Source organism: Hypanus sabinus, chromosome 21 (genome assembly GCF_030144855.1).
Source record: "Hypanus sabinus isolate sHypSab1 chromosome 21, sHypSab1.hap1, whole genome shotgun sequence".
NCBI classification, from domain to species: domain Eukaryota; kingdom Metazoa; phylum Chordata; class Chondrichthyes; order Myliobatiformes; family Dasyatidae; genus Hypanus; species Hypanus sabinus.
The window spans coordinates 27,849,886-27,875,993 of NC_082726.1; the positions used below are offsets into that span (position 1 = coordinate 27,849,886).

Consider the following 26,108-nt stretch of genomic DNA (forward strand, 5'->3'; position numbering starts at 1 on the left):
AAAGGTGCTTTTGTATCTTCTGCACAATGAACCATCGAGCACATTTTTAAGGAGCGCTGGCTCCTGAATGCAGTATCCATTATTAGGAACCCTCATCGTTTGTGCCATGCTCTCTTCCCACTACTGACATTGGAAAGGAGGTGCAGGAGACTTAGGTCCCACATCACCAGGTTCAGGAACAACTATTCCCCTTCATCTGTCAGGCTCCTGAACTGGCTTGGATAACTCCACTCGCCTCAACTCTGAACTGATCACTGAACACAACTTTAGGACTGGCTTTCAAAGACTCGACAACTCATGTGCTCTGTACTTATTAGTTTATTTACTATTATTTCCTTCTTTTATATTTGTACATAGGCTGTAGTCAGCGTGGTTTTCTCAAGGGAAATTCTTGCCTGACAAATCTGTTGGAAGTCTTTGAAGAAATAATAAGTAGGATAGACAATGGAGAATCGGGTGATGTTGTTTCCTTGGATTTTAAGAAGGCCTTTGACAGGATGCCACACATGAGGCTGCCTAACAAGCTACAAGTCCATGGTATTACAGGAAAGATTCTAGCATGGATAAAATAGTGGCTGATTGGCAGGAAGCAAAAAGTGGGAATAACGGGAATGTTTACTGGTTGACTGCCAGTGAATAGCAGTGTTCCACAGGGTCTGTGTTGGGACCAATATTTTTTACATTATACGTCAATGATTTGGATAAAGGAATTGATGGCTTTGTTGCAAAGTTTGCAGACAGTATGAAGATAGATGGAGGAGCAGGTAGTTTTGAGCAAGTAGAGAGGCTGCAGAAGGACTTAGATTAGGAGAATGGGCAAAGAAATGGCAGATAGAATACAGTGTCAGGAAGTGTATGATCATGTACTTTGAAAGGGTTGGCTATTTTCTAAATGGAGAGAAAATACAAAAAACTAAGGTGCAAAAGGACTTGGGAGTCCTTGTGCAGGATTCCCTAAAAGGTAATTTGCAGGTTGAGTCTGTGGTGAGGAAGGCAAATGCAATGTTAGCACTCATTTCAAAAAGACTAGAATATAAAAGCAAGGATGTAATATTGAGATTTTATAAAGCACTGGTGAGATCTCACTTGGAGTATGGTGAGCCCCTTAACCTTAGCAAGAATGTGCTGAAACTGGAGAGTGTTCAAAGGAGTTTCACGAAAATGATTCCTGTATTGAATGGCTTTTCATATAAAGTGTGCCTGATGGTAGTGGGCCTGCATTTACTGGAATTCAGAAGAATGAGGAGTGACCTCATTGAAACCTATTGAATGGTGAAAGGCTTTGAAAGAGTGGATGTGAAGAAGATGTTTCCTATGGTAGGAGAGTCTATGACCAGAGGACACAGCATCAGAGTAGAGAGACGTCCTTTTAGAACAGAGATGAGGAGGAATTTCTTTAGCCAGAGAGGGGTGAATCTGTGGAATTCTTTGCCACAGGCAGCTGTGGAGACCAAGTCGTATATATTTAAGGCAGAGGTTGATAGATGGGAAGAGATTGGGGCTGAGAGGAAAATTGGTTCAGCCTTGATGAAATGGTGGAGCAAACACAATGAACAAAATGACCTTATTCTGTTCCTATATCTTAAGGTCTTATGATTCTGTTGTATTTCTTTGTTCTATGGTGAATTCCTGCACAAATTTGCATCTCGGGATACTATGAGGCAACATATACGTACTTTGAAAATAAATTTACTTTGGACTTTGAAGGAAGAGGGGAGAAATGAGAGGGTCCAGGGTGAGAAGGGTCTTTGGCTGCTTTAACCAAAGTGTAAGAAGTGCAGAAAGTGTAGGAGAATTGGACTGATAGGAATGCTGTTGGAGCTGGCATGGGATCATTAGACTCAATTGGGTTTAATTGATTTTAATTGTTTCTAAATGTCAATGGTTTTCAAAGCCTTTGACAGCCAGCTAAGCTGGGGTTTTGACTTTGAAAACTGTCAAATTTTCTGCATTTATATGATGTGTAGAACTTCGTGCAGCATTACGTGGCAGTAAAGACGATTGCTGGAAAGCCAACGACCATTTTGGGGTAAGAAAAGCTCACCAATGATGGTATACCTAGGCTCAACATGTCTTGTGCGCCTCTTGCTGTGACAGGCCATGATATCCAGAAGAAACCACTGGAAAATTATGTGTCTGTGATGCTGCAAGTAAGATTTTCATTGCACTAGTACATACATGTGCATATGGCAGTGAACCTGACATTGACTGACTTTGAAATTATGTCATGAATCCTGCGTGAACAGGCAGATCACATCTCAATTTAACCAATAATTTAAAAGGCATCCCTTCTGACAGTACTGAACACCCTCTGTGGTGGTTTGGCATTTTAAGCAAGGTCTTTATGTTAAGATAACTGGAGTGGGGTTCAATTGTACAACATCCTGAATTAGAGGCATCTCCACCCGGTTGTAGCAAGTTCCAGCTTCTTGATCTCTCAGAGCAGAGGTGTCATCCTCCAATCCCTATTAGTTGTTTTCTGTCTCATCTTTATGACATCAATGTTTGTCTCTACAATTTTATAGGAAATAAGAAAGAATGTGAAAAAAGACAGCATAAGAGAGAAGATCTAATCTTCAAGTGTAGGAGTAGGATTAGGTCATTGGGCTCTTCAAGCCTTCTTTGCCATGACTGATCTGACTGGATCCTCAACTGTGTATTTCTATCTACCTCTATTTCCCCTTATTGCTTATCAGGAATCTGTCTTCCATTCACCTGAAGCATTCAAAAACTTTACTTCAACCAACTTTAACATGAGATCAAAGACTACTGTGACAGAAAGACAAATAGAACTAGAACACAAAACAGCCTAGCACAGGAACATGCCCTTTATTTAGCCCACAATGTTGGGCTAAATCAATGAAGCTAATGACACCTAATTACACTAATTCCTTCTGCCTATGCATGGTCCATATCCCTCCATTCTCTGTACATTTATGTGCTTATCTAAGAGTTTCTTACAGACTTCCATCTTATTTGCCTCTATCACCACTCCTGGAGTGCATTCCAGGCACCCACCACTCACTGCGTAGAATAAACTTGCCTCACATGTCTCCTTTGAGGCAACATACAAAGGAGCTGAGGAACTCAGCAGACCAGACAGCATCTATGGGGGGAAATGGGCAGTCGATATTTTGGGTTGTGATCTTTTAACTCCTTTGAACTTTCCGCTCTCACCGTAAACGCACGACCTCTATTATTAGATGTTTTAACACTGGAGAGAAAAAAATCTACAATCTGCTCTATCTTTGGCTCTTATAATTTTATAAACTTTTATCAGGTATCCCGTTTGTCATTTGTCTCGTCCCTCCTTATAGAGCCGACTCTCTAATCCAAGCTGCATCATGGTAAACATCTATAAGACCTCCACGTCTTTCCTGTAATGGGGAAACCAGAACTGAGTGCAATACTCCATATGCAGCCTGACCTACAACAGTCATGAACCCAGATGCCCCAAACCTCTGCCTCTACTTCACCTGAATATTGTTAAGTTGCCTAATTGTCACTTGTTTTACCTGCTAATTGCTCCCTGAAGATTTTTGGAACTGCTTATTGGTACTTGTGGGTTTCTCATGTGACTTGGCACTATTTAAGTTATGTGCACTGAGCACTCATCATTCAGTCTTGAACAAGCCTTTCCATAGTGATATTTTTGTTCGGAGTGACCTGTATATCTTCATTGATTCTTCTGTGAATAAAATCTTGTCGGTGTTTTATACTTGAGTCTCCATTCACTCTGTGTCTGGGTTCACTAACCCGAGCTCATCGTTACAGCAACACACTGTATCTTCCGGACTCTTGAATTCATTGCCTCCACTGATAAAGGCAAGCATGCCATATGCCTTCTTTATTACCCTATCAGCTTTCAGAAAGAGATTGCTTGATCAATGACATCTCCAAAACTCATGACACCTCAGATGTTGAATGTTTCAACCACACCCTTCCCACTCATCTAAACTCCAGCATAAACAAACCTAATGTGTCCATTTTTCTCTCATAAGACAATCCACCCACTGCAGATATTAGTCTAGTAAACCTTCCTTCTTTAGGAAGGATGCAAATGTATTAAAAAAACACTTTAAACTGTTTCAGGTACATTGATACATACTTTGTTAAATAAATCTGATAGTCTAGCCAGTATTCCAGATATTCCACCTGGTCTCATGTAAATGAAGCATAACCACTCTTCTTTAGTATTCAGTTTTGCTAGCAATAGACAACTCTCTTTAAGCCCACAAGCTTTTTATGAATTATGCACTGAGGTACCTAGATCTTACTGAAACTCAAAGCTCTTCGATCTCTCACTATTTAGATAGTATACTTCTTTTACTTTCCTGATAAATGTCACACTTTCCTATGTATATTCTGTTGTTCCGATCTTTATCCACTCAGTTTTGTAATCTCCACTTGTCTTCACCAACTCACATTCTCATTACCTTTATATCATGAGCAAATTTGGCAGCCATACCTTTGGTGCCTTGAGCCAAGACATCAAATTAGGAAGCAGCAATTAGAAGATTCAATGATTTTATAAAGAACAGACCAAAAGCTTGCTGTTGCAGAGCTTTCTTCACAGCATCCTAACGCTCCAGAGCATCTCACAGATAGTGACAGACCACTGATTATATAGTTACTGTACTAGCAAAGGAAATGCAACTATCAAAATTTAATGCACACCCCAAGCTCCCTTTGATTAAGAAAATATTAATTATTAGCTTTATTTGTCAGATGTACATGGAAGCATTGAAACATACAGTGAAATGTGTTGTTTACGTCAATGACCAACACAATCTGGGGATATGTTGCCATGCTTCCGACATCAGCTTAGCATGGCCTGAACCGTATGTCACTGAAATGTTAGAGGAAAGCCACACAGTCACAGGAAGAAGTTACAAACTCTTCAAGACAATGGCAGGAATTGAACCCAGGTTGTTGGTGCTGTGGAACATTACGCTAAGCTCTATGCTACTATGTTGCACTTTAAGAAGGTCCGTGACTTTGAACTTCTGCAGTTTTTCCACAATTTGCTCTCACCCCATATAAGGAATGAGGTGTGTTTCCAAATTAGGATGGTGCATGACTTGGAGGGGAATCTGCACATGGTGGTGTTTCATATCCTTGCTGCCCTATGTCCTCATTGGGTTGAGTTTGGAAAGTGTTCTCAGAATAGCCTGGGTGAGCAATCACAATGCATTTCAGAAATGGTATTTAACCATCAATTAACTCTCCTCTGAGTCAAAGAAAACAAACCAAACCAGAAAATGAGAGCTGATGGTCCCTTGGCAATAACCTCAGATACCATGCAGGATTGCAAAGAACTGGAGAGGGTACAGAGGTCGTTCACCAGGATGTTGCCTGGGACGGAGTGTTTCAGTCATGCAGAGAGTTTGGATAGGCTGGCTCTGTTTCTCTTGGAGAGAAGGAGGCCTCCTTACTTCCCCATTATCTTTATGTCATGAGCAAATTTAGTAGCCTTAGCTTTGTTATCTTGAACCAAGTCACCAAGTTATAAAGCGGTAATTTATTAATTTTTTTTATAAAGAACAGACTAATAGCTGGCTATTACAGAGCATCCTTCACAACATCATAATGTTCCAAAGACCTCCAAAGACAGATGTATTAAAATTATGAGGAGCATGAACAGGCAAGGAGTAGGAAACTTCTTGCCAGAACAGGTGTGTCAGAAGTATAGGGACATGGATTGTAAGAGTTTTAGAAATTCAAAGTTGAGTTTATTATCAAATGCACAAGAATATGTATGCACAGATGGAATGAAACACTCATTTGCAGCAGCATATAATATTAGAAACACAATATTCACAATGAAAAATATAAATTAAACATAAATTATACAACGTTATACAAGAAAGGATGAAATTAGAGCAAAAAAAAACAAGTCCAGTGTAGTGCAAAATGGTCGAGGTGCTGTCCTATATAAATAGAGATTAGGGTTATGCAGATTGGCTCAAGAACTGAATGATTGAAGAGAAGTAGGTGGTCATGGACTTGGTGTCGTGGGACCTCAGGCTTCTCTACCTCCTGTGCAATGGTAGCTGTCAGAAGATGAAATGGCCCTGAGGAAGTGGAGCTTTGATGGTAGTTGTTGCATTTTTGAGGCAGCGCCTCCTGTTGATAACGTTTGATGGTGGCGAAGGATGTGTTGGGTTGAGACCACTATTCTTCACGGCTTACATTCCTTCACGTTCAGATTGCCATACCAGACCATAATGCAGCCTGTCAGCATATTTCCAACAGTACAACTGTAGAAGTTTGTTCTGGTGTTCAGTGACATGTTGGATCTCCTTAACCTTCTGAGGAAGTAAGGAAACATGAAGAGGAATTTTCTTCTAGCCAGAGTGTGGTTGGAATCTGGAACACACTCAAAGACACACAGTCTCTAAGAACATTTAGGAACCTAGTTAGACAAGCACTTGCATCACCAATGCATAGAAAGTTATGGAGCCAGTGGTGGCAAATGAGTTTAGCAGATATGAATACTTAATGGTCAACATGGATACAGTGGGTTAAGAGCCTGTTTCTGTGTTGTATGACTCTCTGACTCTGTCTGCTTTCAGTCTATTATCACAAGACCAGCTATATACACACTGCCATATCACTAACATTGCTGTTTCACCTCCTCTTCTCACATATAAACTCACTCCTAATAAACATTTCATTGTCTCAGTTATCTCCCTTCACACAAAGGGAAGTAGAATTGTTCAATCTTCCATGAAAAGATCCTGCGTATATCCCTCCCACAGAGAGGGGTTTATTTTTAGATATATCTGCGGCGTTTCTGTAAAATTATAGTGTGTTGAAAGGTTATTTCTTATTACATGTAATTAGGGGGGCAGAATATTTACCTAAATCACTGCATAATCCAACACAGCGCAAAGGGACTATAACTGATCAAATCCATCCCTGTCACCCTACGTCACTGAGGGATTAATTAATGAGGGGAAAGCCAACATGTTTGCATTATACATCATGGGGCTTCAATGGGACAAGGCATCTCCCATAGAGATTATATGCAGCATCTGACAACTTTTAAATCTGGATGATGGTGCAAGACAGAAATTCCTCTTTGACAACATAAGACATCCTAAACATATGGACAACATACTCAGAGTCTGGAAGGACTCAAAGTCAGGCAGCAACTATGGAGGGGAATGAATGGTTAATGTTTTGAGCCGAGATCCTTCACCAGGACTATTCATTCTCCTCCTTGGATGCTGCCTGACTTACAGAGTTCCTCCAGCTGTTTGTGTGTGTTGGTCTAGATTTCCAGAATCTCTTGTGTTTATTCAAAACACATGATGCAGTAGCATAAATACTCTACGAAGTATAAGGATAGTGCAGTTAGAAAGGATGAGTTTAGTGTATGTTTAAATAATGATTTATTCAGTTCAGCATTGTGGGCTGAAGGGATTGTTGCTGTGCTGTACTGTTCAACGTTCTATGTTCTTTCTGATGTCTGGCCTTATTGAACTCATTAACTGGAATTTTAGGGTCATAGAGTCATACAACACAGAAACATAACATCAAGCTCTTATTTATAATAATCCCACATTATTACAACGGCTTTCTCCTAATTCTTCTCAGGTTCTAGCACCCATATACACACAAGGGCCATTTATATTGGCCAATTAATCGAATAAAAGTGACATCTTTGAGTTGCAGGGGTGGAGGGGGGGGGCCCAGGGTTAATTTACATGGACGCAGGGGGAACATGCAAACTCCAAACAGACAGCACCGAAAGGTCATGATTGAACCTAGTTTAACAGAGCTGTGATGCAGCAACTTTCTGGAAGTAATATAGACTGTAATTGTGACCAAATGCTCGGTGTGATTGACAAGGAATAATTTTTTTTGTTAAAGTGATTGCCTAAATGGGTAGCATTGCTTCTGTTGTTTAAAGTTGAATGGATTCCAAAATTCAAAGTGATATACTTTATACAACCTTGAGATTCATCTCCTTACAGGCAGTCATGAAACAAAGAACCCCAATAGAACACATTGAGAACAAAAGAGCATGTTGGATTCCTTGATCATTCTATCTTAAATATGCCCTTTGTTTTACCTCTTTTCTGCAACTTCAAACTATAGAGTCATATGGCATGGAAGCAGTCTCGAGTCCAAAATCATCCATGCCAACCAAGATGCCCTCCAAGCTAGTCCCATTTGTCTGTTTGGTATTTCCAATCAGCTCTTTTTTCTCTCTCACTCAGTTCTGATAAAGGGTCCTGCCTGAAATGTTAACTATGCTTCTCTCTCTGCAGAACCTGCCTGACATGCTGAGTGTTTCCAGCTTTTTTTTTGCATTTGTTTCAGATTTCCAGCATTTGCATTGCTTCTGATTTTTGGTTCATCGCTGCTTGTAGATCCTTGCTAGGTGCATGTTTAACTCCTTCCATTCCAAATATACAACAGTGACTACACATCAAACAAATGTTTCTTCTGGGGGGAAAGTGTTCTGTCAAGAGACACAGGGTATTTCCTAGAGTTGGAGGGCTGCCTGTGTGTGTGCGTGGGTAGCAGGGAGGAATGGGTCTCGTTTTGTTGTTCTTATTGCTTTGTTCCTGCATTGTATTGTTCAGCTGACCATTGTGGGCATGCTACGTTGGCACCGGAATATGTGGCAAGTCATGCAGACCGCCCGCCCCAGCACATCCCTAGATTGTGTTGGTTGTTAACAGAAAAGATGCATTTCACTGTGTTTTGATAAGTGACTGAATCTGAGCTTATATAAATGAGAAGTAGCCTTACTGAAATGTACAAGATCTTCAGAGGATTTGACAGGATTGAAATTGAGATGTCTTCTCTAATGGGAGAGCCACAAAGAAGGGTACAGAGCTACAAGCTTGTGGGCAGATTTTTAAGACTGAGGTGCATAGAAATGTTTTTTCTCTCAACCTCTGGAACTCAACGTGGGCAGTGAAGGCCACATCATTAAAGCTACTTAATGTGGAGAGAGAAAAATATTTGAAAGACCAAAAAATATTGAAGGTTGAAAGGTATTGTGGCCAAGACCTTCTGGAAAGGCCTGGTGGCCTACTGCTGCTCCTGTTTGCTTGTGTTCTTTGCATCTGGCGCACTTTCAATAACTAAGATGCATAGGCATGTCCCATTTAATGTGAGGCTGCTTTTTTCAATCATATGCCTGGAGAAGAGGCAACAGCTGAAAACCCTGTGATCAATTGGCATGGCAGCACACCACAGTTGTGACATCAGTGGGGATATTATTGGGAAATCACATGCATTTGATTAAATCCAGTTTGAATCAGAACACCATCATTACTATAATGCTAAGTTTTCATTGGCCAGCTATAAATCAACCCAGAGACTGTACTTTAATGCTTAGCTGCTTTGCTTTCAACAATAATATGACCATGAGGTGATGGCGTTATTCACCGAGATGGATTTTCATAGATGCTCAATATTGAATGATGCAGTGGCATTAATCATAAATAATACTTAGTTTACAATAATAAATTGACACTGATTCTCTGGCTTACTCACGATTCTTCACGATATGATATGACTCAATCCTTTTAAAACGAAGCTGGTTATAACCTGAAATGTCTTCCCCCGTTCTGTTCCCACAAGAACACATTCTCAGTTGTTTCCCTAGTTCTGTATGGCTGAGCACAATTAAGGTGAGATGTTAAACTGAAACTCCTTCTGCCTGTCCAGGATATATATGAAAGACATTGTCATTGTGTTCTCCAAAATAAAATAACTTTTCTTGGCTATTTTCTCTCAAATAGCATAGGTCTTCCAAAAATGCTGATCTGGTCATTATCATCTCAAGGCCTTTAGATAAATTGGCTGTCATGTGTTCTACACATGGAATTTCATTGACCACAGAGAAATATAACCATCATGCAATTCTTCACACTAATGCAAACTTCGAAAAATTCTATGTTTTCCCAACAATAACATTAATGAAGCTTTATCTGTGATTTGAACCAGCTCTTACTGATAATTTTGTATCATGTTTATCAGTTGATAACCACATTAACACACAAAGCTGGTGAATTCAACTCCAGCGTTAACGTTGAGTTACAGTAGTGTGATGGCCAAGTTACTGACTAACAGCCAGGGTCCTGGTCCAGCAGCCCAGAGATGTTAGTATGAACTCATTCTGGGAGCTGAGAAATTTAAATGCAATTAAATATATTTGGATTATTTATTTGTTTAAATGTTAGCCTCATTCATGGATATCACAAACTACTGGATTGTTATAAAAGCCCAGCTGATTCACTGAAGCCCGTTGTGGGAGAAGCTGTGCCATCCTTACTCCATCTGAACTATCTTTCAAGCAAATCAATCAAGTCCAGTACCATTCATAATAGTTGAGGAATTAGGGGAATATGGGGCTACCCAGATGTTGACACTTTAGAAAAAGGCAGAGCAATTGATGAAATAAATTCCAAGCCTAGTGATAGAGAACAGGTGGAAGATGTAAAAGGGGAATGGAATATCACCAAACAAGAACCACCTGCAGAGAATGAGAAGCTGCCCATTCAACTGACTAAGGAGACACAGGCAGTAAAAATGAAAGCTGGTATCTTGGGGTATTGGTAAACCCAACAAAAAAAGGAAGTAGAACAAGAATTCTAAACACAAGAGATTCTGCAGATGCTGGAAATCTTGGAGCAATATACACAAAATGCTGGAGGGACTCAGCAGGTTAGACAGTATCTATAGAGAGGAAAAAACAGTCAATGTTTCAGGCCAAGATCCTGATAAATGGTCTTGATCCAAAATATTGACTGTTTATTCCTGTCCTTAGATGCTGTCTTACCTGTTGGGTTCCTCCAGAATTCTGTATATTGGAACAAGAATTGAAAGGTTTGGAAGAAAAGTACGTATACTGTGCATCCAGAGAAATTCTTATCTCCAAACTCCAAATCTGTATCTGTTTTGAATTGTTTAGAATTATTGTTGGATTATTGAAAATCTTACACTTCTAAAAATGTATTTGTTACTTAAACCTACAAAGCATAAAAACTTCCTACTACCCAGAGAGAATATTGCAGGATGGTTAATTTATAAACCAGTATGCAGCTGGCTGGACAGTTATCTAGAGATATGAGTTCAAGTTCTACCATGGTAGTTTAAAAAGTTAATTCCAAATTGTCAAACAAATAATATACTTTAAAATAGAACAGATATCAACGATGGTGGAAATGAAACTGCTAGCCTACTGTAAGAACCCATCTGGTACATGTTTCCAGTTTTGGGAAAGCTATCTATGGACCAGAATGATAAGATGAATTAGAGCTGAGTATGCAATTGCCTAACGAGTATGCCTAACGAAAGAAACTGCAGAGAGCACATCATGGGAGCACAACCTCCCTTCTATGGACTGTCTAAAACTTCTTGCTGCCTTAGTAAAGGAGCCACCATAATCAAAGACTCCACCCACCCTGGATGTTCTTTTTTCTCCCTCCTCACATTGGGCAGAAGATATAAAAGCCTGAAATTACATATTACCAGGGTCATGGACAACTTGCATCCCATTGTTATAAGACTACTGACTAGTCCCCTAGTACAATAATAGACAATAGATGCAGAAGTAGACCATTTGGCCCTTCGAGCCTGCACCTCCATTTTGAGATCATGGCTGATCATCTACTATCAATACCAGGTTCCTGCCTTGTCCCCATATCCCTTGATTCCCCTATCCATAAGATACGTATCTAGCTCCTTCTTGAAAGCATCCAGAGAATTGGCCTCCACTGCCTTCTGAGACAGTGCATTCCATACCCCCACAACTCTCTGCGAGAAGAAGTTTCTCCTTAACTCTGTCCTAAATGACCTACCCCTTATTCTTAAACCATGCCCTCTGGTACTGGACTCTCCCAGCATCTGGAACATATTTCCTGCCTCTAACTTGTCCAATTCCTTAATAATCTTATATGTTGCAATCAGATCCCCTCTATCTCCTTAATTCCAGTGTGTACAAGCCCAGTCTCTCTAACCTCTCTGCATAAGACAGTCCGGACATCCCAGGAATTAACCTTGTGAATCTACGCTGCACTTCCTCTACAGCCAGGATGTCCTTCCTTAACCCTGGAGACCAAAACTGTACACAATACTCCAGGTGTGGTCTTACCAGGGCCCTGTACAAATGCAGAAGGATTTCCTTGCTCTTGTACTCAATTCCTGTTGTAATAAAGGCCAACATTCCATTAGCCTTCTTCACTGCCTGCTGCATTTGCTCATTCACCTTCAGTGACTGATGAACAAGGACTCCTAGATCTCTTCGTATTTCTCCCTTACCTAACTACACCGTTCAGATAATAATCTGACTTCCTGTTCTTACTCCCAAAGTGGATAACCTCACACTTATTCACATTAAACATCATCTGCCAAGTATCTGCCCACTCACCCAGCCTATCCAAGTCACCCTGAATTCTGCTAATAAGATGGACTCTTAACCTCACAACCTACCTTGCGAAGGCCTGGCACCTAATTGCCTATCGGCACTGCACTTTCCCTGCAACTGCAAAACTTTATTCTGCATTCTGTCAGTGTTCTACTTTCCCTTGTCTAACAACAATGCGCTGATGTGATGAAATGATCTGTAAAGATGGCATGCAGGACAAGGTTCTTCACTGGACAGTACCTTGGGACATGTGACCATAATAAATCAATTTTGCAAGTGGTTCGAGCATCTCAACAACTAGTTAATACTCATGGGTGGCACAGTAGTGCAGAGGTTAGTGTAATGCTATTACAGCACCAGCAACTTGCATCCACTTCCACCACTATCTGTAAGGAATCTGTACATTCTCCCCATGACCACATCAGTTTCCTCCGCGTGTTCAGGCTTCCATCATATTCCAACCACATGCGGATTGGTGGTTTAATTAGTAACATGGGTGTAATTGGTCACCACTGGCTCATTGGCCTAGAATGGCCTGTTCTCATGCTGCATTGTGAGCAATTTTGTGCCCCTTACCTAGGAAAACAATGTGCTGGCACCGGAGAGGCTGCAGAGGAGATTCACAAGAAAGAGCCCAGGAATGAAGGGGTTAACTTCTGAGGATTGTTTGATGGCTCTGGGCCTGTACTCACTGGAGTTTAGAAGAATGATCTCACAGAAACCTATCAAATATTGAAAGGCCTAGATAGATTGGATGTGGAGATGATGTTTCCTATAGTGGGGGAGTCCAGGACACAACGTCTATAGAATTGCTTTAGAACCTCTGTAACAATAGAAGGCTGTCCCTTTAGAATAAATGTGGGGAGGAATTTCTCTTGACTATGACTGCATACCTTTATGCATTAAGTTGCTGTTACATGATTGGCATTAACACACAGGTGTACAGGAGTACCTAATAAAGTGACCACTGAGTGAATGGTGTAAGAAAATATAGAATGGTGTATGGAATGTGTGACTCCAGACCCACCAACATGGTTGGCTTTTAATTGCCCTCTGAAATGACGAAAGAAACCACTTGATATAAAGGTACTTGTGGTCCACACATAAAATGCTGGAGGAACTGGAGAAGTCAGGCAACATCATCACAGGATAAGGAGTCACAGTGTTGGACTGAGACACAATTCCTTTGCTCATAAGATTGTGAACCTTTGTCATTCTGTATGGCAGAGTACTATAGAGGGAATCATAGAATATTATCAGGATCTTTAGATTTCTGCAGAATCGTGGCTGTAGGGATTGATGCCAAACTCAACTTAGGTCGTGGAAATACAAGAGACTACAGATGCTGGAATCCACAGCAACAAATAGTTTGCCAGAGTCAGGCAGTATCTGTATGGAGAAAGGAATTGTCAAGTTCTTATTAAAAGAATGAGGTGGGATCTCTTTGAAACCTATTCAATTTTAAATAGCCTCAGAATAGTACCTCTTTATAGAACAGAGATGATGAGGAATGATGAACCAGAGGGGGTGAAACTATGGAATTCATTGCTACTGAGGGCTGTGGAGGCCAAGTCATTGGGCATACCTAAAGTGGAGGTTGATAAGTTCATGATTAGTAAGGATGTCAAAGGTAATGGGGAGAAGGCAGGAGAATAAGGTTGAGGGGGGTAATATATCAGAATCAGAATCAGGTTTATTATCACTGGCATGTAACCTGAAATTTGTTAACTTAGCAGCAGCAGTTCAATGCAATATATAATCTAGCATAGGAAAAAAAGTAATAATAAATAAAACATAATAATAAATAAAAAAGTAAATCAATTACATATCTTGAATAGATATTTTTAAAGTGCCAAAACAGAAATATTGTATATTAAAAAAAAGTGAGGTAGTGTACAAGGTTTCAATGTCCATTTAGGAATCGGATGGCAGAGGGGAAGAAGCTATTCCTGAATCACTGAGTGTGTGCCTTCAGGCTTCTGTACCTCCTGCTTAATGGTAACAGGGAGAAAAGGGCATGCCCTGGGTGCTGGAGGTCCTTAGCAATAGACGCTGCCTTTCTGAGACACCACTTCCCAAAGATTTCCTGGTACTTTGTAGTGGTCATGATGGAATGGCAGAAGAAAGTTGAATGGCTCCTATGTCTTATGGTCTTATCTCTACAAAAAATAAACATAAATTTACAGACTCAGTAAATCACCATTAGAGATCCTGTAGGTAAAAAATACTGCTCTGGTCAATGATGTCTACATTCTGAGAACAGATCAAATGAAGCCACTTTCTTTCTCACTATCGCCATTCTGGAGGATCAAAGTAAGGCAAGAGATATATTCCAGAGCTAAACAAGATATTCCTTTTAACCCCTGGAGATCTGATGCTGTGGTGATTTACTAAAAGCCCCTTCTCCTACATACAGTAAGGAGCAAGGCCAGAACAGCACAAGTTGGGCTACCAAAATGAATGATGAGTGATGCAAAAACATGAAGCACAGAAATCACTGATTTATTTCAGTTCTGCCATTCAGAACTTGGTGGGGGTGGGGGGGGGGGTTCATTCAGTTGTTGAAACATCAGTGGTTTTGTTTGCAATCTTTACTGCAGAAGGTTCCATAGCAATAACTATATTTAAAGCCATTAGCAAAACAGCTTATTCCACTGAAAGCAGCTTTTGTTTTGGGAAGAGGAAGATATTCCATAAACCACTGCACTGTTCTAAGTGCTTTTCTATACACACACTGAATGCCAGTTATAGAGAGAATATGGCTTTCTTAATGCTTCATTTAAACATCTGATAATATCCTGAACTTGAATAGTATAAACACACTCACTCAATCTATTAAAAGAGTTTATTTTTTATAGTCTCATGTCTTTCAAAATGACACCAATATTTTGGAAGAAGATGGCAGTTCTAATGAACATTCATCATAAGAAATAATGCATGTAATAGTATAGAAACAGGCCCTTTGACCCATCATGTCTGTGCCAAACATGATGCTACTCTAAGCTAATTGTATTTGCCTGCTCGTGGTCCATATGCTTCCACTCCCTGCCTGTCTGAAAGCCACTTAAACTTTGCTATTGCATCTGCTTCTATCACCACCCTATGTTCCAGAATGTTCTAGGTACCAACCACTCTCTGTAAAAAAAGTTTGCCTCACAAATCTTTAAAAATCCCCCCCCCCCATGTTAAACTTATGTATTTGACATTTCCAACCTCGAAAGAATACTTTGACTATTTACTTTCTTGCAGGAATTCACAGTAGAACAAAGAAATACTATAGACTCAATGAGAACACTTTACACAAGCAAAGACTGACAAACATCCAACGGACAGAGGAAGACACACTGAGTGAATAAAAAATAATAAGTAAATAACACTGAGAATATAAGTCCTTGAAAGATAGTCCATATTTGTGGAATCAGTATAGATTTGAGGTGAATGAAGTTATCCACTCTGGTTCAGGAGCTTGGTGGTTGAAGGATAATAACTACTAAACTGGTAGTTGAAGGGTTTTACTATTTTCTCTCAGTTCTCCCCTCAGCCTTCAACACTCAAGTGAAAACAATCCCATACTGAGCAACCTCATATAAGACCAAACAGGACAGCGTTCCAGTATACCTGTTCTGCTCCCTGTTCAAGCCTTCACATCCTTCCTAAAGGGTAGGGATGTCCCAAACTGGAGTCTACAGGCCCCTCAGTAAATGGTATGGGTCTATGGCATTAAAAAAGGAAGGGGACCCTCGCTATAGGGTGATGATCAGAGCTATATACAATACTCTAAATGATGCACTTTCTCTGAATAGAAACTCTTTATATATGGCATGATCTGCCTGGATGACATGCAAAACAAAAACTTTTTGCTCTATCTACATGTATGTGACGAATGTAAATCATTGCAATCCAATATGACTAAGTTTTATTTAGTTGAAACAATTTGCTATTTCCGAGGATTGTCAAGCCTCTTTGGATCTATTGGAAGAGGTGTTATGATCTGATTTATTATCACAGATGAAAAACTTCACATGATGAAACTGCATTAATGATTGATTACTACATGGATACACAGTTTGGGCTAAGTTGGGAATGGGATCCTACTCTTGTCCACTTTAAGTTGGACCTTGGCTTCATCTGAAAGCCTCCTCATCTTCCCCAGTCCCATCTCATACTGCAGTCCAGGTTGGGAGGCGGGTGGGTGGCAATGTTGTCACCATAGAGGGACACTTAGTGGTCTGCATCAGTAAGGGAATTAGAAGGGTAGGTTTGACCCTTTCAGATGTGTCAACCTAGCTGGTCCAGTGGCCATTCTCCTCTGACCTCTCTCATTTTCACCCACAGAACTGCTACTCAATGGATGTGTTTTTTTTCTCTTTCTCCCTTCTTTCTGTAAACTCGGGACTATTGTGAGTAAAAATTCCAAGAGGTTTGCCATTTCTGAGATACCCAAACTACCCCAGCAGGATCCAACAATCATTCCATGGTCAAGGTCACTTAGATCACATTTCTTCCCAATTCTGATGTTAGTTCTGAACAGCAACTGAACCCTTTGACCATGTCTGCATGCTTTGACATCGAGTTGCTGTGACATGATTGGCTGATCATATATTTGCATTAATGAGCTGGTGTACCTAATAAAGTGGCCACTGAGAGTTGAGTGAAAATGGCAGGATAGGTGGATAAGGTGATTAAGAAAGTGCCCAGGAAAAATTCCCTCATTAAACCTGGTACAGAGTAGGCTACACTGAGACTACAAACGGCACAAGATACTGCAGCTGTGGCTAGCGGTAGTCAGTTCCTGAATATTATATGAAAGATGTGATTCCATGGAAGATTTATAAGGTTTATGTCAAGATTGGAGGAGTTTAGCTACGAGGGGTGATTGCAAAGTCAGCGGAGAGATTTAACTGTGTGTAAACCTTGAAGGCCTAGATAAATTGGAATGGAGGCAGCAAGAAGGTCAATAGCCAGAGGGTATAGATTAAAGTAATCAGTGGAAGAATTAGAGAGGAGCTGAGGAGAAAGGTTTTTGCCCAGAGGGTAGCAGAAGCCTGAAGCTCGCTTTCTGTGAAGGTGGTGAAGGTAGAAGTATTGCATTAATACATTATTGGATGCACACATATGTAGCATAACCTACACAACTATAGACAGACTGCTGGGAAGGGGGTTAAACTGGATAGTTCTGCATCGGCAAGCATGGAGACAATGGGCCAACTGGCCTCCTTCCATGTCATAACTATTGAGAAACAGTTCCAAAATGATTGTGAGGTATTGCCAATGCAGGATGGGCATATCTCTGATCGGGGCACTGTTTTACCTCCTTTGCATCAACTTTGATGTTTTCAGTACAGTTGCTTCCTTTCATGTAGTCTGTAAAGCAAATCAGGGAAAATTGTCTAGCAGTTGATGGAAGATGGTGGAGTTTTATTGGCAGAAATAGGCTTTTGATGTTAAGCCTGTAAGCTACAACAGCATAAGGCAACATATACAAATCTACTTCATTTAAACTGCTGTGGCCTCATAACAGAGTGCATTTGCTTCTGTTTGTCTCTGTGAGATAAAGGAAATTATTGCTGGGGACGTGCTTCTCCTTAATAGAGATAAATTGCGACAATTTTTATTGCGACATAAAGCAGATAAATAGAAGCAATAATTATCAAAACGTAAATTATTTACCAATAACACTGGCATGTTTATGGCCTCTTGCACTTGACTAGTAAAACCAAAGGCACCTTTTTGATTTCTGCACTAAATCACGCATATGTCAATACTCTCCACACGTACGGGTTTTTTTTCCCTCCGGAGGAGGCACTAGCTGTGGTTTCATTTAAGATGTTGACAATATCCTGATCAGAATGAAATAGGTCATTTTACAAGAATGCTGGCAGTGACTAGAGAGAGAAGCAGCAGACAAGCAGCTCCAATAATAAAGCTGCACGGGGCAACCTTGAAAGCTAATACCAGCCCTTGTCTGTACAGTTGAAATAGAGAATAATGGATGCCTGTGAGCAGTTACGTGGCAAAAAAAATGTAATCATGGGGGTTCGGATAATATAAACAAGGCCAGCATAGCATGAATGCTTGCTAGCTGTTTTACCAGCTCTATTGTTGGAATGAAGCTTTGAAATTCCTCTGTGATATTGCATATTAAGAAAGAAAGAACTCTGCCACAAAATTCATCAGCAGTCAATAGTCCCAAGTATGTCAGAATATTGGACTTTCCCTGCTAGATTTGGTATGGTTTAATTTGAAGGCTAGTGTTCATTACTAGTGCTTTATTTATTTGGCCTTACCCTTACCTTTCAAAATATGCATTGGCACACAAAGGGTATGGTGGTCATTTACAATATAGGGGTATGGGACAATCAATTTATTCAGAGCAAGGTGCCAATAACAGCTCAGACAAAATGCTGGAGGAACTTAGCAGTCATGCAGCATCTATGGAAGGAGATCACATGGCGTTTTGTGCTGAACACCTTCATCGGGACTTACAAGAAGGGGTTAATGAGTGGGTCATCTAGACACTGAGCTCAGTTGAACTGGGGTTAGAAGACTGTGTATGCCTGGGGTGGGCTTGTTTCTCTGTTATTGCTTGTTGCTTGGCATATTCTGTTTCATTGTCTTCTGTGTTGTTCTGCCAAGCTTCATGGGCATGCTATGTTGGTGCAGGAATGTGTGGTCAACACTTGCAGCCTGCCCCCGGCACTTTCTTGGGTGTGGTGGTTGTTAACGCAGACGACACATTTCACTGTATGTTTTGATGTACATGTGATAAATAAATCTGAAACACTGGGGAATTCTTTTGATCTTCATTGATTAGTGTCAGATGAACTTTTATATCTAATTGTTCCAGCTTTCATTAATCTCAGAGTATTCCTTTCCTAATACAATATCCTAGATTAGGCACTCATGTCTCTCAGATGGCACTTAAACCCAAAGCCTCCGATGAGAGGTGTAGAAGTAAATGGAAAGGAAACGTGAAGTTGGCATTCAAAGTATCGGGTGATTTATTAGAACTGGTGTGCACCAGGAGAACAGTCATTGAGAGCAGCATTGATTGGTTCCTGAATAGCATGCAAAACTGACTCACACACACTCACTGACATAGCTAATTACTGACGGCATGATTTATCTGTTTGCAAGTTAGACATGATCCCTCGCATGTCTTACAAATAAGACACTGTCATCGCCCATTGACAATGAGGGAAATTTGGAAAACAATACCCAAAAAAAAATGCACCTTCCAGGTGAAGTCTTTCTGCCTCTCCCCTGACTGGAAACCTCAGCCTGTCTGTGGCACTGAAACAAATTCCAAACCTTTGCATTGCACGTAGAAGTGCTCCCCTCCAGTATCCTGGATAAACAAGAATCAACTACACATGTACTAATTCACACTGAATCGGAAATATAATTAATGAACCATGAATGCTGTCCATGGGGTGTTGCTGTGCACACATAAACTAGCCGGCTGTCATGCAAACCAGAAGAGAGGCCATGCTCATTCACATTGCTGCCATCAGGAAAGAGGTACAGAAGCCTTACATTCCACACCGCCAGGTTCAGGAACAGTTATTACCCTAGAACCATCATGGATAACTTCAGTTAGCACAGCTCTGAACTGATTCTACATGCTATGGACTCATTTTCAAGGACTCTGTAACTTATATTCTCAATTTTTTCTATTTCCTTCTTGATTTATTGTTTGTCTTCCTTTGTGCATTGCAATACTACACACAAATACATTGGTTCTATTGTATTTCTCTGACTGTGAATGACTACAAGAACATGTATCTCAGGGTATTATATATTGACATAGATGTATTTTAATAATAAATTTACTTTGAACTTTGACTTTGATTAATATAGTCATAAGCTGAGGCTGTTATAGCTGCTATATAGTATAAACACAAGTTCTTTTTCACTATTGAAGCACCGATCATCTACAAATGTTTTTCCATCTCAAGAGGAATGGAGCAGATTTTTGCCTTTAGCAGACAGGCATATGGTATGAATGTTAAAGCACTGCAGATTCTGGAATTCTGAAGAGCTGGAAACACATAGCATGTCAGGCAGCATCCATAGAAAGAGAAAAAGAGTCTCCAATATCATTCAATAGTCAGTAACAATCAGAAGACCACAGAAGTCTAAATGAAGTAGAATTTGATGCATTGCCTTCTCCCCATAACTTTGATGCCCTTATTGATCAACAGCCTATCAATCTCTGTTTTAAATATACCAATTGACTTGACCCCCATAGCCATCTGTGGCAATGAATTCCACCTATTTGCCACCTTTAATGAAAGAAATTCCTCCTCATCTCTGTTCTAGAAAGAATATCCTTCTACTCTGATATAGTACCTCTGGTCTTAGACTCTTGAAGTGAACTGCTGTCAATAAACAAGAAATTTCACTACATATACATCAGAGATAATAAACTTGATTCTGATATTCTGAATTCTGTTTGTCTTTCCCCCGATGCTGCTTAGCAAGCAGCATCAGGGGAAAGAGAGAGAGAATTCAGTTTTCAACATTTTTCAGTTATAGAGCAGAGATACTGTCTGGTGTAGCACACACAAAATGCTGGAAGAACTCAGCAGGTCAGCAGCATCTAAGGAGTGAAATTAACAACAGTCAAGGTTTCAGGCCGAGGCCCCTCATCAGGACTGAGTTACGCTAAGTTTCCAGCATCTGCAAAATCTCTTGTGCTTATGAGATGCTGTCTGGTTTCAGCAGGGAGACGTATGTTTGCGCAACGTTCCAGGTCTAACTGCCCTCTCTGATGTCTAGCTGCAGTTGTTTTAAAGTGAGATGTTGACGACCAAAATTTTATCCCCTTATTTTCAACTCCCACCTCCAGAAGATAATGAAAAATGCATCTGTACTGCTGAAATACACTTTCCTGTAGAAATTACTGCCTTGTATTCTGACTTTAAACATAGGCACTTCCTATACTTAATATAAGGTGGCCACTCAGTGTATATATTCATAGTCTCCTGCTGCTGTAGCTCTTCCACTTTGTTTCAATGCGTTGTGTGTTGTGCAATGTCTTCTGCACACCACTGTTTTAGCACATGGTTATTTGAATTACTGCCCTGTTTCTGTCAGCTTGAACCAGTCTGGCCATTCTCCACTGATTGCTCTTATTAGGAAGGCATTTTCCTCCACAGAACTGCTGCTTATTGGATGTTTTCTGTTCTGTTTTCTGCACCATCTTCTGTAAACCCTAGAGTCTGTTGTGCATCAAAATCCCAGGAGATTAGCAGTTTCTGAGGTAATCCATCTGACCCAACAATTACTCCGTGGTCAATGTCACTTCGATCATATTTCTTCCCCATTCTGACGCTTGGCCTGAACAATAACCGAACCTCCTGGCCATTTCTGCATGCTTTTATGCATTGAGTTGCTACCACATGATTGGCTGGTTTAGTATCTGCACTAACAATTCAGGTGTACAGGCATACCTAATAAAGTGGCCACTGAGTGCATTTTTTTCACCTTATTTATCCAGCACTGCTAAATGATCCCTTTGTCACGTTAATTTACACCTATTTATTTTAATGGCAACACATTAAAAGTGACATTCTGTCAATAAGTTTAATTCCGTGAATAAAAATAAAGTTTAGTGGCAGGATAAGGTAGAGAAATGAAAATGCGACCTTTAAGTCTCGAGAAAAAAAAATCATCCAGGAAAGAGTGCCTAACAACCACAGAGCTAAAGAAAAATTCAGTTAAAGAATCAGAACAGTGACATGAAACAATTTGCCTCTTAAAAAGGTGACAGATCCCTACATACTGTCTCTGCAAATGCATTAACCACAACAGAAAGTTTTGCGCAGAAACAATTCTGGCTGTGCCAATGAGATTAAAAATGTTAAACAAGAAAAGCAAAATGACATTATAATTTACCGGTCTGCCTTCTCGCATAATACAAAAATGTCAAACTTGTCACTTGACCTTTTAAAGACTTAAGTTATGGAAGGAGACGTGTTTAATAATGCAATATTAAAGCAAGAGGCTGCAGAGGGTTGTAGATTCAGCCAATTCCATCATGGGCACAATCCTCCGCTGCCCATCAAGGACATCTTTATCAGACCACATTCATCACTCAGGGCCCTCACCATCCGAGACATGCCCTCTTCTTCTTACTACCATCAGGGAGGACGTTCAGGTGTCTGAAAACCCACACTCAATGATTCAGAAATAGCTTCTTCCCCTCCGACATCAAATTTATTAATGGCCCATGAACATTACCTAGTTATTTCATTTTTTTCATGCTATTTACTTATTTTGTAATTTGTCACAATTTTATGTCTTTGCACTGTACCACTGCCGTAAAATAACAAATGTCATGTCATATAAGACAATAATAATAAACCTGGTTCTGATTCTGAAGCATCGCTCACTGGTTGCTGCATTGTGTTTCGATATCTTTGATCTAGGGCAGGCAGGGCCCTGTATCCTACTGAACATGGCGAATGATGAAAACACAAGGGGGGGGGGGTGTGTGTGTGTCTGTGTGTGTGTATGCGCGTGTGCGCGTGCGCATGCACGTGCGCATCTCCACAGATCTGGCTATAACCTTGACATCAGAGACAAAGTAATTACTTTTTAAATGTTTATTTTGTCATGTGACTCGGGCAAGAAAGTCATTTTACTGCTCCTCTTAAATTGTTTTTGAACAAAGTCGTTTGGTATTCCATTTCACAGGATGTTTGAGTCAAGTACAGGTAGCTCAGAAAGGGAGAAATGGCTGATTTCCATTCCTGAGGGACCTTTGTACACAAGGATAGTGATTGGGGAGGGGTTATCACTTTACTAGACCAGCTCTTTCAACGCTACAGGGTCGGGTCTCGGCCCGAATCATCGACTATACTCTTTTCCATAGATGCTGTTTGGCCTACTGAGTTCCTCAAGCATTTTGTATGTGCTGCTTGGATTTCCAGCTCCTGCAGATTTTCTCTTATTTGTGGAGGGTCAAGAGTAAATTCGAGGCCACGCAGTGACGGACTTGACTCCTGTCAACTACAGGTCAGAGAGTGGTGGAATGTTCTCGACTGGCTTGAGTGGGTTCAACTCCAACAACACTCAAGAAGTTTGACACAACCCATGGCAAAGCAGCTTCCTTGATAGGCACCGTATCCATCCCTGCTTACTACTAAATTCTTCCACAACCTGCATCATATGTTACTGTTAAGGTGTGTGGCACTAACTCACCAGCGTTTCTTCAACAATTCATTTCTTAAATTTTAGTACCGCAAAATAGAAAAACAACAAATGCAAGGATGTGACACATTTAAGATATATCTTCAAGTCACAAACCATCATGCCTTTGATCAATATTATCATTCCAAAGTCATTGTTGCTTCAAAATCCCAGGCATGCCAACAGAGAGAGGAAACTTTGCCCACATCAGCCTCCCTAAAGTTAATTCAGAATACTGCAATTGCCAGCCAGCACCAAATCCTATGGAAGATTTTTTTTAAATTAGCCTGTGATTCATTATTTCAGGTCACTACCAATTCCTCAATCAACAAGTACAACATGGCCTCTTATTTCATTGCTACTGGTGGGATACTGCATCTCATTCACTGCAAGAGCGACTGCCCTGCATTAGTGCTTCATTGGCTGTAGAGCTGTTCGAGATATCCTGAAGTAATGATAGGTGTGATGGATGCCGACTCACACCTCATCTTAAAAACGGCAGTGGCTCCCTTTCCAACAACACAGCTTTCTCCTTTTCGACAACCATTATCTATTTGTTAACCCTCTGCCCTCCTTAGAACCGTGCCCCAGACTATGCGTGGAGGTACATCCAGATTATTTTCCAGCCCTGAACCTTGTGTGTGGACTGTACAAAACAAATGACTGCAGAGCAAATTTCTCTAGCTCTCCTTATTCAAAATCAAATACATTGATGATATTAAAGTACATTATTAATTATTAGTAGGATATTAAAGCTACAATTAAAGCCTAAAATACAAATATTCAGTGCATATCCAAGGTTCAAGTCCACAGTTGGTTTAAGACTCTCAATTTGCCATGACAACCATGACAATTAACGATAATATTTGCAAATGTTAGCTGTGGAGATTTAAATTGGAAGGAAATGTCAGAAGCATCAATTTTTCTAAATGTCACTATGGGCACCTTTCAATGAAGGCCAGTAGATAACAGACAGGAATTAATATACTTCAGATTCTTCCCTATACCATTTCATTCCTCTCAAGCAGTAATGTGAACAAGGACGCTGTTACTCAATACATTCAATCCAGAACAGAATATTCTGTTAGATATTAAAGATGAGTGCAGGAAAGTGTTATAGAGTAATACAGTACAAAGACACAGGCCAGTCGGCCCAACTCGTTCGTGCCGACCAAGATGTCAATCTAAATTTGACCAGCTTGCCTGTTTTTGGCTCACTTCCCACAAAACCTGTCCTAGCCATGTAATTGTCAAAATGCCTTTAAAACATTGTCATTGTACCTGCCTCAGCCTCTTTTCTGTCAGGTCATTCCTCAGGAGCAATTTAAATCTTTCCCCCTCACCTTAAGCCCATCTGGAGTGGATTCCATTCCCCTTGGGAAAAGACTGTGTACATTCACCCTATTTCAACCTCTCATGATTTTATACAAGTAGTACTGACTGCTGTGACTTCATTGAATGATGGCAAAGGCATGAAGGGCTGAATGGCCTGTTCTATCGTGTTCATATACAAGTTGATTTGAAAGAAAAAGGAAGAACCATTCCAACATCCGGCAGCTTACTGATGCAGATATCCTATCTTTACCCTCAGTTAGCATGACAAAAATGATGATGTCATCACATTTTGGAAACTTATGCGCTCAGACATATTTGTCAACTATACACAAGTGACTGTATATCAGTACTGACTCTAAAACACCATGAGAAAGAAAAGACAAATGTGCTAAATACAAAAACAGAACCTGTGTGCTTCCATGCAATCCCTTTGCCCATCCAGTTGATGAAAGTGTTAACTTCAAGCGTGTTTTCTTCCAGCCCTTGGCAGAACCATTTAACACAAGCAATGTTGTTACTAATACCACATGGCAGTTTTTTCAATCAAATATCTTGCTGTCACTATTTAAAAAAAACAGAAAGTTCCAAACTCAGTTTGATCAGACCAAGAAATAGTGTTAATATCTATCAGTACTTTCATCCATCAAGGCATTTCCATCTTTCAGTAATACCCCAATACACCTTACAGAAGTAGAATACCAGTTGTAAACTAAATTGGGAAAGAAAGCTATAATTTACCAATTTATATCAGCTAATGGGTGATTCAGGGTTTGACTGTGAAGACTGAAAATGTGCATTAGTACACAAACATGCACACAATTACACGTGTTTTGCATGCACACACACACAGAAGAATATACACAGGTAATCACTCAGAAAACTACATAGACATGTCTATGATATCTCACAAAAAGCGCACACAGAGCCAGCAACAAATGTGCATGTGTATACAGACAGACATGTGCATGCATGTGCTCTTGCACACACCCAAATTTGCACACAAATGCAGATCAATGCTGTGGATTAGCAAGCATGCACTTACTCACAATTTCCTACAAAAGTAAAAGCAAACACACTCATCGGTATTTACAAGGATGAGCAAACACGTGAATATACACACTCACACACAAAAGCACTTGCCAGCATCACTTACAAAGGCAATTAAGAATTGAAACACAAATTT

At 40.2% G+C, this 26,108-nt stretch overlaps 1 protein-coding gene across 39 annotated transcripts in view; it reads right to left on the reverse strand.

Moving 5' to 3' along the window:
* Positions 1–26,108, reverse strand: part of LOC132379214 (CUGBP Elav-like family member 4) — an 816,081-nt gene that overhangs the window by 160,056 nt on the left and 629,917 nt on the right. For 7 of the 39 annotated variants that reach the window (XM_059946919.1, XM_059946903.1, XM_059946920.1 and 4 more), the window contains exon 4: positions 10,488–10,501. The exons of the other annotated variants lie outside the window; for them this stretch is intronic. In XM_059946919.1, the coding sequence (XP_059802902.1) occupies positions 10,488–10,501 (14 nt within the window). The remainder of the gene's footprint in view (positions 1–10,487; positions 10,502–26,108) is intronic. 39 annotated transcript variants of the gene reach the window in all.